Raw genomic sequence first — 13,852 nt, 5'->3', positions numbered from 1 at the left:
AATCAAGCTGGGCAGCGCTTGGTGGAATAGGAACTTGTCTCTGACTCTGTTCTGCAAAGAGATGTTTTCCTTATCTGACTGCAACATGGACACGGCACTGACCTCTGTGCCTCTGAGCAATTTAGTTGGGCCATTATTTGTTTGCTTGATTCTGTGACCTGCAGGTGGAAAACAGGGGAGTGGGGACCCTGCTCAGCTACCTGTGGTGGAGGCACCCAGACTCGCTCTGTTTACTGTGTAGCATTTGATGGTCAGAACTCCCAAGGTGTTGTGGACAACGCTGAGTGTATGGCCTTTGCACAGCAGCCTCACAGCAGTCAGCCCTGCAACAGGAGACAGTGTGCAACCTGGAGCACAGGGCCCTGGTCAGAGGTGAGTTTGTGAGAAGCAACTGCCACATGGCATCCACTGGAGGAGGGTCTGCCCAAGCTTGAGGGTGAAAAACCAGGCACCTTCTCTGGGACTGTATAAGGTGTGTGTCCATGGCAAGGTGCAGAAGTATAACAATATCTGTCCCTGCAGTCCTCCAAAGAAGTTCTCCAAATAGCATCTATGCCTTTTGATAAATTTATTCCTGTTCCTTTTACCACATGCTTTCTCCCCTGTATGTTCATCAGATCTACCAGACCTTGCCACTGTCAGTTTCTGAGTCAGGCCTGGTGGAGGTTGGGAGGGCAGGCTAAGAGCTGCTGTCCTGCAGCTGATCTCGTGCAGTAACATTCTCCTCTGTAAAAACAGGAGCTCGTGGCTCCCGCTTATGCTGCTTATTTCCATGCATATTGCTGCCCCAGCATTACTAGCCCCTGAATGGCAGTACTAAATCATAACAATCAATAAGCAAGATGCTATTGAACTGCTGGTGAGCTGCTGTTTACCATAGGCTGTGTATCAGTGCAAGGCTTCTCTGGACAGCTGCAGTGTGCATTTATCTTCCACACTATGTGTACCCAGCACTGTCAGCCAGGCATTTAGAAGGCATCTTATGTTCAAAAGTCATAGAAAGTAAAGGTAGTAAATATAATTGAATTGCATATACTCAATCCCTAAAGCACAAGTGAATTTCTGTCTTCTGAAAGAAGGTGTGCTGCATGCTTGCAACATTTGATTTACAGTCTTGTGGTATTTCTTGGAATGATGCGGCAGCATCGTGAAATGCAACTTTGAGGCATGATAAGCAGGACTGTAAGGCCTGCTTTGTTATTGTTTTTGTACTCTCATGAGATGTGGGGTGTGAATACTGAGATGAATTCAGGGTTGTGGAATGTGAGCACTGTTTAGGGAAGGCACAAAGCACTAAGTGACGTGTTCTTGCAAACTGATTCGTAAGTGATTCATTCTGGGTTTACAAAAAAAGACTGTGCTTCAGCTATGTGTTATTGGAGATAAAAGGTCACTCTAGTAAATAGGTAGCAGAAACTCTGCTGGCTCAAGGTAGTTCAGGCAGCTCTCAGGTTATCTCTTATGTAGTAGACTTGGGCAATTCTAGGAGAACTGAGCTGAATTCCAGACAAAACCACTGTGAATTTAACAGAGGATTGCAAAAGGCCATTTACATGCATAGAAAGACGATGTCTCGCAGCTCGACACCATAAAATGGAGCATGAGGTCTTCAGGAAAAAGACATGAGAAATGCAAGAACCTTGTCTTTTTATCTTCCCCCCAATTCTTTACCTTGAGCTGGTTTTAATCAGGAGTAACAGACAGTAGTTTGCAGGTATCTCCTGCTGTTTACAAACATCCTGTTCTGAATGTATTCTGTTGTACCGGTATTTTTTTCCAAAATCATTCATTCTCCTTGTCTTTTTTGATAGAGAGCAAGAGAAGTTATGTAACTAAGCCAAAATCATCCAGTGAAATCCCAGATCCTATCCACCATGCCATATTGTCTCTTCTACAGCACAACAACCACTCCGCTCATTCCCGTCCAAGAAGATGGTTTTAATGGTGGTTGCTTGTTTGAGACATTCTTAATATGGTACTCTGCCCTGATGTTGGGGACCACAGCCTGGAAATGCAAGTGTAAAGTAGCTACTTCCTTTTCACTGTTGTGCCCTGTTCCACAGTGCTCAGCCAGCTGTGGGGAAGGCGTCCAGACCCGGACTGTCACCTGCAGAACGCAGCATGGCTCTCAGGCTCAGGACTTTGCTTGCTTAATGGAGCCAAAGCCACCAGCCACGCAGCCCTGCCTTAAGGAGAACTGCATCCAAGAAGTCGGTTGGCACGTTGGAGACTGGGGCCTGGTAAGCATCATGCTTTCATGCATCGGAAATAATTGATTATATTGCTGTGTTCCTTGCAAACAAGCTTTAATCAGTGCAGCCTGCAATTGGCTGAATTGGAAAGCATGTACTGCTTCATTACCAGTCCCTTGGCTCACAGTTGCATTGTAACTGGCACTAGTAATGCTTCAGTTAATCTGTTGCCTGCTTTGTTTGCAGCTGCTATAAAAATAAATCCTTCTTGGAGGGGGAGACTATAGTTTCAGTGACAGCGGCAAAATGCAGCCAATAAACTGAAACGATCCACTCCTGCTGTTTATTCTCATTTATTTGCTCCATTACTGTGAGCAGCAAAGCAGCTCATGGGCTGAATATGGTTTAGAGCTTCAGGACTGGTCATCATGTTTGGTGAAATGATTTAAACTATGTTTTTGTAATTGTTCAGATAAACTGTTTTTCAGCTGGATTAATCTTTTCTACCTTGTGGAGGGAGACAGGCTGTTTTCAGCCTGGGAAACAAACCCGGGGGAGAAGATGGGGGAGACCCAGTCTACCATGTGACTTTCAAGCACACTTGTTTCTCTTCCATGCTAGTGAGACCAGCTTGTTCTGAGTTAAAACGTTACATCTGGTTCTTTGTTTGGTGTAGCTGAGTTTTAATAACAGCTAAGAAAGCTGCATAGCTTAATCTGATCTTTCCTGGCATTTCGTGTATCAGAGGGCTCGTACTTGTATCTGAATAAAAGAAAGGAACACTCTCCCAGTGTCTTAAAACTTTCCATGAACAGGTTGGTTCTCATCCTCTCCACTGCTCTCTCTACCTGGAGTTGCTGCTCGTTGCTTCCTATTCACTCATGGCTTCTAGTGAAAGGAACTCCAGTTGGCTGCTTACAAGAAAGCTACCCATTTGCTTTCCTGTTGTAAAATGCTGCCTGTTGTTTTTGAATTCAGAGTTCAAAACTGACCCTGTAACAACTGGTGGATGCCTGTAGTGCTGCAGTGCCCTCAGGCCAGGCTGGATCAGTTTACTCCTGCTGCTTATCCCAGCTCCTTGCCACACCACTGTCCTTGGCAGAGCAGCAAATCTAGATGTTAGAGAGTAAGCGTAGCTTGGAGCCTAATGCTTCAAGGCTGGGTGCAACAGTTGGCAAAATGATTAAGACTACCTCTGTTCAGATGAATCCAGCTGAACTGTTATTTGCCTGATCTTGGAGGAGGAAGCTGTGCTCAGCCTGCAGCTAATCACAGCTGTTCCACACTCCTGGTCTGTGGTGTTTCTGCACTCTGACTCTGGTTCCTGCTCACTTGCCTTGTCTCTGTGCTCAAGTGTTCAAAGAGCTGCAATTCAGGCATCCGGACACGCCAAGTTATCTGCGCTGATGGTGACTCCAAATTCTACAGTGCTGATATATGCAAAGCCATCCAACCACAGAAGCCAGCCACACTGGGTAGCTGCAACGTGCAGCCTTGCTACCTGCCACAACGTGAGTTGATTTGATAGACACACAACTTTTTCTAAGTTGCTTCTGCTTAGGAGTAGAAATTGCCAAGTCTTTATAAAAGCTTATGCTCTCAGCTACCTGCTTACCTGTCTCCATCCCGTGCTTTTGCACCTACAACCATAGCATCTTCAGAGTCCCAGTATCTGTGCTGTTTGAAGCACATGTTATGGATTTGGGAGCAATATTGGTGTGTGCCATTCTGAATTCAGTGTTTTGCCTTGACTCTGTCCCAGTATGTACTGCAGACTGACCCCACAACTCAGAGAGCTAAGGACTAACACCCTGGACAGGCTCAGTAGTTAGAAACTATAGCCAGCTCTCATCCCCTTGTGGACCAGCTGTAAACTGGACATTTTACTTGCTGTCTGTATTTAGTCTTCATGCCAGAGCTGAAATGGTGACTTCTGTCTGCCTACCTGTTGCAGGTAGCTGTCCTGACAATCCAATTGAATCCAATTGCTGATCAGCAGCTGTTCCAGGAGAAGAAACGCATTTTTGTCTACCTTAGTCTCCAGTTATTTTTCTGATGCGTTTGCAATTATTTGAATATAATTGGACTAGCTGCACTTATTTTGTATATGTCTCTGTTTGCAGAGGTCCCCAGTATGCAGGACACTATGGGATATGATACCAGTCGACGGTCCTTGCTGACGCGTTACAACCCAGACAGCCCTCCCACAGGTTCAGAATTTTGTTTGTTTGGGTTTTTGGTGATGGTGGGCTTGAAACAGGGTATGAAGGATCCTTCTTTTCTCCCTTTCTCTTGTTCTTTTCATGGACTTCCAGAATTCTTGGAGTCAGGGATAAATTATAGATTATTTACACCAGTAGAGAACTACATATGAGTTTGTGCATGTAGCAGGCTGTACAGACATCCCAGATTCTGGCAGTATGACATAAGTGCTGGCTGAGAAAAATGCTGCCTAAAGGAGATTGTAGATATAAAAAAGGTTTGTGTGTCCTACTACAAGGGGACAAAAGCAATGTGACAGGTGATTTCTCATGGGTGAGCAGGATGAATGCTTAGGGCACTGAGCCAGAAGAGCCTCAGAGCAACCAGATTCAGAAGCAAGGGCCAGAAGACGCATATTCAGGTGAAACCTTGATACAGAAGAACTTGCCTTGTTGCTTTGAGCAGGTAAAAGAGAGCAGATGCTCACCTGCATGCTGTAAGGAGTTATCTCCACAGATTCTGGTGATGGAAGGTTGCTCCCTGGGAGCTCCACAGTGCACAGCAGCTCTGGAAATTACCACATCAATTCCACTGAGGACCATGGCATCAACTTGTTGCCTGTTCGCTGGGAATCCCAGTCACGATCATCAAATTATCATCATCTCAACATCACTCAGTATCCCACTACAGGAACTGGATCTCAGAACTGTTATCAGACCCCACATGGCTGCTGTCCAGATGGACACACTCCAGCGTCAGGCCCTTTGGGGAGAGGTTGTTCCTTCAACACTTGTCACCAAAACAGGTAGCTGTGAGTAGATGGGCCTGAGCAGGGAGGCACTGCATTTCCTGGAGGCTTACTGGAATTTACAGTCTGTGCCTGTTGAACCAAGCAGGTCAGACAGTGCTGCAGCCTTTCTGCCTTGTGCCTGTAGGTATGGATGCTGTCCTGATGGCGTATCAGCTGCCCGAGGTCCAAACAACATGGGATGCCCACAGTATGACAGTGACGTTCATATGAGAAGAAATCAGCCTGCTGCAGCTGTTCCAACAGTAAGTACAAAAACCCTTTGGGTATTACCTGTCCATTACATGTGAAGATTCAATTTTGACCCTGATGACTCAGATTATGTGTTTTTATTGTACTTCATCTGTCCCAGTAATGCTGGAGGACCAATACTCCGTGTATGGCATGAGGCCCTTTGGCGTACTTTCATTCCTGTTCAGTCTGGGGCATCCGCTTGTGACCCTCTGTAAGCAGGGGACAGAGGGAGTGGTTGGGAATTGTCTGAGAAGGAGAGAAGCATCCTGTGTAGAACTGGTTGAATAATGCTGAGTAAAGAAATTTCTGTCAGAGACTTGCCATCCAATTTCTGGGAGAAAAAAAATACAGAAAAATATTGCCACTAACAATTGTCCTTGTTTGTCATCTCTGCAGGTTAATTGAGGATAAAATATTTAGGGAGGAAATTCCTCTCAAATAGCTTGGGGTGTCTGGTGGGGCCATTTGAAAAATCTGATCTCCTGCTGCAAAACACCGGCTAGGTGTGTTTTGCAGAGAAGTGCAGCACTGGCTTTGTGGCTAACAGCCAAGTTTCCCAGCCCTTGCCAGCTAGGAGGCAAACAAATGAGCAGCGATTTCTCTAGCAGCTGGCCTCCTGCAGCCAACAGCTTGGACACGGTGCTTTGCATGTGCTACTGCCCTCATGTATGCTTGATAACTTTTGGCTTTCAATTCCTGTCTCTAAGGCAAGCCAAGCCTTGTCCCAGCAGCACCCCTCTGGCGAGTGCCGCAGTTCAGTGTACGGCTGCTGTTTTGACAATGTCGCTTCAGCTTCAGGTCCTGAAGGGGAAGGATGTCTCAATAGGCCCAACTACCGTAAGTGATGCTTTGACTTGTTTGGTTAGAAACATAGAAAGAGTCACACAGAAATCAGTACCATTTGGAAACTTCCTGTGTAGAAGTTCTGCTCTCTGGAAATTGTAGTGAATGGTCTCCTTGAAAACAAATTCTGCCTCGTGGCTGGGATAGGGAAGGTTAAAGGGAATCATAATATGGCCTGGGTTGAAAAGGACCATAATGATCATCTTGTTTCAGCACCCCCATCCCCCCCCCAGGTATGTGCAGGGTTGCCAACCACTAGACCAGGCTGCCCAGAGCCACATCCATCCTGACCTTGAATGCCTCCGGGGATGGAGTGTCCATAACCTCCTTGGGCAACCTGTTCCAGTGTGTTACCACCCTCTGTGTGGAAAACCTCCTCATAATATCTAACCTAAATCTCCCCTGTCTTAGTTTATAACCATTCCCCCTTGTCCTATTACTATTCACCCATGTAAACAGTCATACCCCCTCCTGTTTATACGCTCCCTTCAAGTACTAGAAGACCACAATGAGGTCTCCCCGGAGCCATCTCTTTTCCAAGCTAAACAACCCCAGTTCCCTCAACCTTTCTTCATAGGAGGGGTGTGCCAGCCCTCTGATCATCTTAGTGGTCCTCCTCTGGACCTATTCCAAAAGCTCTGTGTCTTTCTCATGCTGAGGGCCCCAGGCCTGGATGCAGTACTCCAGGTAGGGTCTCACAAGAGCTGAGTAGAGGAGGATAATCATCTCCCTCTCCCTGCTGGCTGCTCCTCTTTTAATGCAGCCCAGAACGTAGTTGGCCTTCCAGGCTGCAAGTGCACACTGCTGGCTCATGTCCAGCTTCTACTCTACCAGGACCCCCAAGTCCTTTTCCACTGGGCTGCTCTCAAGGAGATCTTCCCCCATTTTCTATAAATACCTGGGATTGCCCCGGCCCAAGTGCAACAACTGCACTTGGCCTTGTTGAACCTCATTAGGTTCTCATGGGCCCACTTCTCCAGCCTGTCTAGGTCCCTCTGGATGGCTTCCCTTCCCCCTTCTGTATTGACTGCACTGCTCAGCTTGGTGTCATCTGCAAACTTGCTGAGGGTGCACTCAATGCCATCATCTATGTCACTGATTAAGGTGTTGAAGAGCACTGATCCCTGGGGGACACTACTTGTGACTGGCCTCCACCTAGACATAGAACCATTGATCGCAACCCTTTGGCTGTGACGAGCCAACTAATTCTTAATCCACTGAACAGTCCATCCTTCAAATCCATACCTCTCCAATTTAGAGAGAAGGAATGCAGGAAAACTGCTAAGTGGCTCAGTTAGCTACCACAAGTTCTTATTCTCTTCTTTTGTTGTTTGAACAGACCTGTGTGTAATCTCTGTCTGCATAGGGAGCTGTTTCACACTGGGAAGACAACCTGGTATAGCCTTGTTCTCCAAATTCTTTGCCTGGGTTTAGGTGAAGTAGGCCCTTCTCTGAGGACCTGGGGCCATCCTCTGCCTTCAGACAACCCTGTTTGGGCAGGGGTGGAATAAGAGCTACAGCTAAGGATGGAGCTGCTGCATAGGGCTCTGTGGAGGCTTTTAACCAGCAGAGATCAATGGGGGACAGTGCTTACTATACTACAGGGATGCTAGAGGTGCTGGGCAAAAGCATCTCTGCTCGTGTATTTCCCAGCTGTATCCTCTGCAGGCAGGTTGCTGCTGCATTGCTTTCCCCTTTTGCTGCAGCGTAGGGATTGCGTGGTCACCAGCCCTGTGAGACTGCCCTGGAGAAAGGGAACGGTCTGCCTGTCCTCTCTCCTCTGCCACAGCTCAGCAAAAAGCCTCTCAGTCAGTGCCCTGCATCAGTTTTTGTCAGTGTGTGACTCCGATACTTGTGACTCAGAGCACAGAAGAAAGTTTGCAGACACCTTTGGCCACACTCCTCTATATTTGCAGGAGTATTCTGTAATGCATGAATCTTCACAACTGGGTCTAATCCACTTGCTCTGTGGGCTGGAAATGTGCAAATGATGGCTACTTGCCCCTTGTGGAAGAAGCCCCAAGACCAATCTTATGGCTGCAGAATTCCCTGGAAAGGTCATAAGTATCTAGACTCAGAAATCTTTCCGAGGTGGGTTCTCTTTCTGCTAGTGGGAAAACTAAGATGGGGGTAACATCAGAGTAGCTGTCCTATTTCAAAACAGAGCTGGGTGCAAAACTCAGGTGTCCCACCTTTCTACCAGCACTCTGCCCGCAAAGCTCATCATTTAGGCACATGGCTTGAAGCACTCAGACCTTTGTGTTTCATTACCCTCACATGCCCTTCTGTTCTGCTCTTTTTGGCAGCATATCCTGTCATGTGCCTGCTGCCCAGTGCTCACGGCCCCTGTGCAAACTGGACCACTCGCTGGTACTTTGTGACTGTTGTTGGAAAGTGCAATCGGTTTTGGTATGGTGGCTGCCATGGCAATAAAAACAGCTTTGCCTCAGAGGAGGAATGCATGAGAGTGTGTCATAGCTCTGTGGGGATTAGTCCTTTGGAGCACCAGCCCTCTTCTGGCACAAGAACTCTGCAACAGCAGGACACTGGCTCTCGCTTTCATATGGATACTGCTCAGGGTAAGCAGCAGCCCCTTCCAGGAGAGTCTTCAAGTCACGGTCAAGAAGGAAGAGCCTATGGGGCTTCACACCGCACACAAAACAGACATGGGGAGAACTACTGGAGAAGGCAGGTGCTGCCAGAGACTTTGCAAAGGTCTAGTGTGATGGAAAGCCAGCAATGGGGCACCCAGCAAAGTAGATTGAAAAGCCTGAGCCAGCTGCACTTGACAGGGGAAACAGCAGTGCCTGGGCCCTCCCAGAAGCTGAGTAGCAGTGGCCAGCAGGTGCTGCCACGTGAAGGCAAGCAGTGGCATAAGGCTTCTGGAACAGATGCTTCCATGATTGAAGGCTTTGGGCACCAGGTGTCTGCAGACTCCTTCCCAGCACAGAATCTGCACAGGTGATTTTATTTTATTTTATTTTTTGGTCATTTCAAATTTGGTCATTTTCTGCTCATTGTGAAGCGTCAGTGTAGCTTCCTCTGCAGTGGAAACGTAGAACCAGCCCAGCTGACCCTGTAACAGATTGGCTATATATTGGCTTTGGTAAACCATATTATCCAGGCCTTGGAGTTAACTGGTTTCTCATTCCTTGCACTCTCGCTATACTCTGACAGCACTGGAAGTAGCATGAAAAGACTGCAGGATGCTGAGGCCCTTGTTTGACAGGCATGCTGTAAATGAAAATCCGTAGGTGGTTTGCCTGTTCTGACTGGTAAATTTAGCTGAGACTGGCTTTGCAGCATTTATCTCAGTGCTGTATGGAGAAGCAGCGGGTTGTTCTGGGAAAGTCTTTAAAATGCAGAGTTTGGGTCAGGATCTAGACAGTGTCATAGTGAAAATCAAGACTGTGTAGAGCTAGATATGTCTGTGTCTGGATCTCTGTCCATCTGCTGAGCTGAGCCTAGTTCTCAGAAGAGAGAGTTACATAGCTATGGCTGTCTCCTTGGATTGCTTGTAGCGCCGAGTCTATCCAGACCAGCCTTTGCCGTGTAAGAGAAGACTTGCCGTATTACATGCTGCCTCTGCTCAGAGCTGAATGGGCAGCTAGTTCTGCTTTATGCTGTGGTTGTCCATAGTCACACTGGAAGACCCTGAGGAGAGAAGTGCAGCTGAGGGGTCCCTGTAATCCCTTTCTCTTTCAGAGCCATTCTGGAGGAAGCCAAGCCCTCTCTTGTGACAGCAATCATGGGACAAAACATCCAACTGGTCTGCAAGGCAAGTCTGTCCCCCTTCTCCAGGGTGGAGTGGATGAAGGATGGCCGGCCAGTCTCCTCTGACAGGTGAGCTGAGCTCCCTTCATTACAGAGCAGTTCGTGGTCCTTGCTGAGCAGAGTGCCAAATATGCTTGCCCACTTTCTTTCTAATCTCATTGCTAACATTCTTTGGAGGGGATAAAAAGGATTAATAAATAAACAAGCCCATGTATTAACCTGGGAACACCCCTGAAAATGAGCTATCCCCCTGATCTATAAACAGCAGAAACAGGTATACTCTACAACTGTATTGAGGCACCAGATTGCATTTTGGGACAGAATGGGTGCTGCCCCAAAACCAGTAGGAACCGACATGTGGGCAGTTATGCAAAAGAATGTTGGCTGTGTAGGATTTTTCCTGGGACACTACTTAACTAGTCCAGGATGAAGCCTGTGGCCAAGTAAGTCAGGAGTTCCCCTGTCTGGAAGTTTCTGGCACTGCCATTTAAGATGCAATGCTTTTAAAATTATTTTTAAAGCCTATTTTTCATGGGAAGTCTGTTTCTTGCAACAGTTTGGATCCAGAGAGTCAGTTTTTGTTATGAAAATCATAGTTGTTAAGAAAAGCTCAGTTCTGCTTTTCTGTTTGCAAATGACTGCTGGGGCTTAGGCTCCTGCCTGAAAGGGCAGTTTGCCTTCTTATGGGAGAGGATTGAAAGCAGTTCCCTGTTTTCCCATTCCTCTCTGTTTCTGACCTCCTTTCTGTTGCAGTGATTTTCCCCTGCCTGTGACCCTGCTGTGGTCAACAGGGTTTTGTTTTTTTTCTCTAAGCTGGGGAGGGCACTGCATGATGGTGGTTTACGTAACATAAGCAGGAAGGGTTGCTCTGCCTTGGCCAGTTGCTGTCCTTGGCCAGGCAGAGGCAGTTGATTCCTGCTCCTGTTGTAGGCACACCTACCAGTCTGACAGCTCTTTAGTTATCAGCCACGTCAAGCTGGAGGATGCTGGGACTTACACATGCCTCATTTCTGATGGAAGGACAGAGAGTCGGCGGCAGATTCAGTTACAGATCGTAGGTAATTTATCTTCCACTTAATTCTTCCACTACCTCTTGTAGCAAAGAGGTAGCTCAGCGCTGCTCATTAACAGATACTGACAACAGGAGCAAAATTCCTCTGCTGCCACACTGGGTAAGCAGCATTGCCTTTACCCCATGGCAGTGCTGTTTCCAGGGCAAGTTCAGCAGCAGATCTCTTCTGCAGTGCAGGAGTCGAGAGAGTGTGTGGAGGTAGCGGAGCTTCTGGTGTTACGTTATGATAGAGTCCTTACTCTAAAGCACTTCCCACCTGCAGTGCCACCCCATACCTGGAATTGTTGCCCATCTGTAACCTGTACCATTTCCAACATAGCAAGCATGTTGTCCTCTCTGAGAGCCATCAGCTGCCTCCTGGTCCTAGGCAGGAGGCTCCAGAAAAGGGGTTTCCTGTACCCTCCATCTCACAGTATAGTGTGACTGGTTTGCACAGCTGTTCATGCTGATGCGTTTGTGTTTTGACCAAACAAGACCACCTAGGTAACAAATTATTCCCTGTTTCAAAAAACATGTCGTATTTAAGAAGCAAATCCAGACAAATACAAAAGATCAGTCTAAAAAGATGGGCCAGCAAGCCACTCTTGGTGGCCTTAAGTCTCTGAGATGTACCTTGTCACAGCAATGGCATACAGGGCAGAAGGCAGCGTGGCCTAAGGAATAGTGCAACATATTCAATAACAGAGGAGAGAAAAAAGTCTAAAATCGCTTGCCTGCAGGTCTGTGACTCTCATTAGTCGGCAGCACAGGCTTACTGCACCAGTCAGTCAGAAAACAGATGGCTGAAGGGCTCTTTGGCTCCAGTTCAGCGAGCTCTCCCAAGCTCACAGAAAGCCCTGTGCAAGAGGTCACAGTAAGAACGGTCTTTTTATTCACATATGGCATTTTATTTTGAATAGAGTACCAGAGTGCTGTTCTGGCAGAGGGTGAGAGAGGTCAGGTCCTTCACAAGGAAAATCAGCGGCAGCGAGAGCTACCCAGAGGCGGGAAGGTTATACAGGCAGCCGGTTCCTCTGTGCATCCGCAATTCACATATAGGTAAGTTCGCATACAGCAACAGTTTGTCCACCGTGCTCAGCTGATGAACCATATGGCATCTCTTCATGTAGAAAAACTGAAGATTGGAAAGGTCCTGGGTCAGCTGTTCTGGGCATGGTTGGGAGGCGAGGGATACTGAACTGCTGACAATAGGAGCAGGCAAAAATCCCAGTTGCAAGCTGTCCGCTGTTCTCCCAAGTGTCCATTGAAAGAAGCATATCCTGAGCAAATATGTCCAGGGAGGCTGACAACAAAGCATCCAGGTTCAAACAAATACAAAAATGCTAGGGGAACTGTCCTTAACTGTTCAAGTTAGTGTAGTCAGAAGGAGAAACCCATTCTGGAAAAAAGCAAGCAAGAGGGAACTGCGTAATTACTACAAAATAGATATATGCATATATATATTAAAAAACAAAAACAAAAAAACAACCCTTCAGATACTTTAGCCCCTGTCCATTTATGTTAAGTATTATGTGAACAAACTATCTCCTCATGTACTGCTTGGCATGTAGTTTCTTGCATATTTCTCTGGTGCTTCTAGGCCTTGCAGAAATAAGAGGTTAAAAGTTGTTTTCACTTTAAATGCAGAACACTGGGGCTCTAGACTAAATGGGACTATGATCTGATCTCTCTCTTCTTTTGAGTTCGCAGCCTAAAATCCAGCCAATTTGCTGAATCCCCAGCAACCCCCTTAGCTGCTTCTGCCTAAATGCAGAAAGAAGTGTTTCATTGAATTATAAAAGCACTGAATTAAGGCTCTTTGGTTTTGTTTTTTGAGATCAAGAATTCAGGTCAGAGAATGGGGGTGGGGGAGATGATGTTTTCTTTGACTCTGGGAACATCATGGTTTAGTTCCCTTCTGAAATGGTGTTTATCTGTAGTCAAAAGAGAGCAAAGAGCACAAGAGGATGGATGGTGTGAGAGCCCATGCCCAGCCTTTCTGCAGTGTGCAGTGGATGCCCTTGCATGCAGTCGGTCTGGTGATTGCAGTGAACTCTTCACACCCCAAAAAAGTATTTGCTATCTGCACCGTGAGGGAAGCTTATTTGGTGCACTGTTCTCCAGGGCTTTGGGCCATTTGTTGTGTATTTATGTTGCTAACACTTCCTTAGGGTTTTAGCCAGGGGGATGTTATAAGTAACAGAGATGCTATGAGTTGCTGTCTCTGAAGGGTTAAGTTGTCTGGCAGGAGTTCAGCACCACTCTGTGCTGATCTGTAGCAGGATTTGATAGAGGCTGCTTTTTTCTGAGGAGAGTGAATGTTGTTAATGGCAAATTCTGATAGGAGCACGGAGTCCGCCCTTTCCCATTGGAGGCAAAAAACAAGGCTTGTGATTAAGAAGGCCTTGTGCTGAAGGTCAGATACTGAACAAGGATGTTGCTGCACTGTTTGCTGTGCTTGTCGACTTTGCAGGTTGAGAATGGACAAGAGCGAGCCCTCGGTAGTAGAGACCAAAGTTGGGGAGAGAGTCAGACTGCCCTGCACAGTGGAAGCATCTCCAGCTCTCACCATTGAGTGGCAGAAAGATGGGCAGCCCCTCTCCCCTCCCAGGTGAGCTCCCATCTGGCTTTACTATTCCTGCGGCAGGCTGTGGGGAGGAGAGCCCCATTCTGAGGGAGCGCTGTTGCTGGCCAGTGCAGATAAGGCCTGTTCTGCTTTGTGCTGGGCAGTTTCATTTGTTAGGGCCA

At 47.1% G+C, this 13,852-nt stretch overlaps 1 protein-coding gene across 9 annotated transcripts in view; it reads left to right on the top strand.

Moving 5' to 3' along the window:
* Positions 1–13,852, top strand: part of PAPLN (papilin, proteoglycan like sulfated glycoprotein) — an 83,969-nt gene that overhangs the window by 49,547 nt on the left and 20,570 nt on the right. For 8 of the 9 annotated variants that reach the window (XM_040701911.2, XM_015287093.4, XM_046942645.1 and 5 more), the window contains 12 exons: positions 165–372; positions 2,064–2,240; positions 3,547–3,703; positions 4,316–4,402; positions 4,911–5,199; positions 5,330–5,447; positions 6,144–6,273; positions 8,586–9,240; positions 9,985–10,122; positions 10,984–11,111; positions 12,025–12,163; positions 13,578–13,715. In XM_040701911.2, coding sequence (XP_040557845.1) covers positions 165–372; positions 2,064–2,240; positions 3,547–3,703; positions 4,316–4,402; positions 4,911–5,199; positions 5,330–5,447; positions 6,144–6,273; positions 8,586–9,240; positions 9,985–10,122; positions 10,984–11,111; positions 12,025–12,163; positions 13,578–13,715 — 2,364 coding nt within the window. The remainder of the gene's footprint in view (positions 1–164; positions 373–2,063; positions 2,241–3,546; positions 3,704–4,315; positions 4,403–4,910; positions 5,200–5,329; positions 5,448–6,143; positions 6,274–8,585; positions 9,241–9,984; positions 10,123–10,983; positions 11,112–12,024; positions 12,164–13,577; positions 13,716–13,852) is intronic. The other variant, XR_005860478.2, reaches the window with a different exon arrangement.

This window comes from Gallus gallus, chromosome 5, assembly GCF_016699485.2.
Source record: "Gallus gallus isolate bGalGal1 chromosome 5, bGalGal1.mat.broiler.GRCg7b, whole genome shotgun sequence".
NCBI lineage: Eukaryota > Metazoa > Chordata > Aves > Galliformes > Phasianidae > Gallus > Gallus gallus.
Note: the sequence above shows the minus strand (reverse complement) of the source record. Positions and strands in the feature narration are given on the sequence as shown.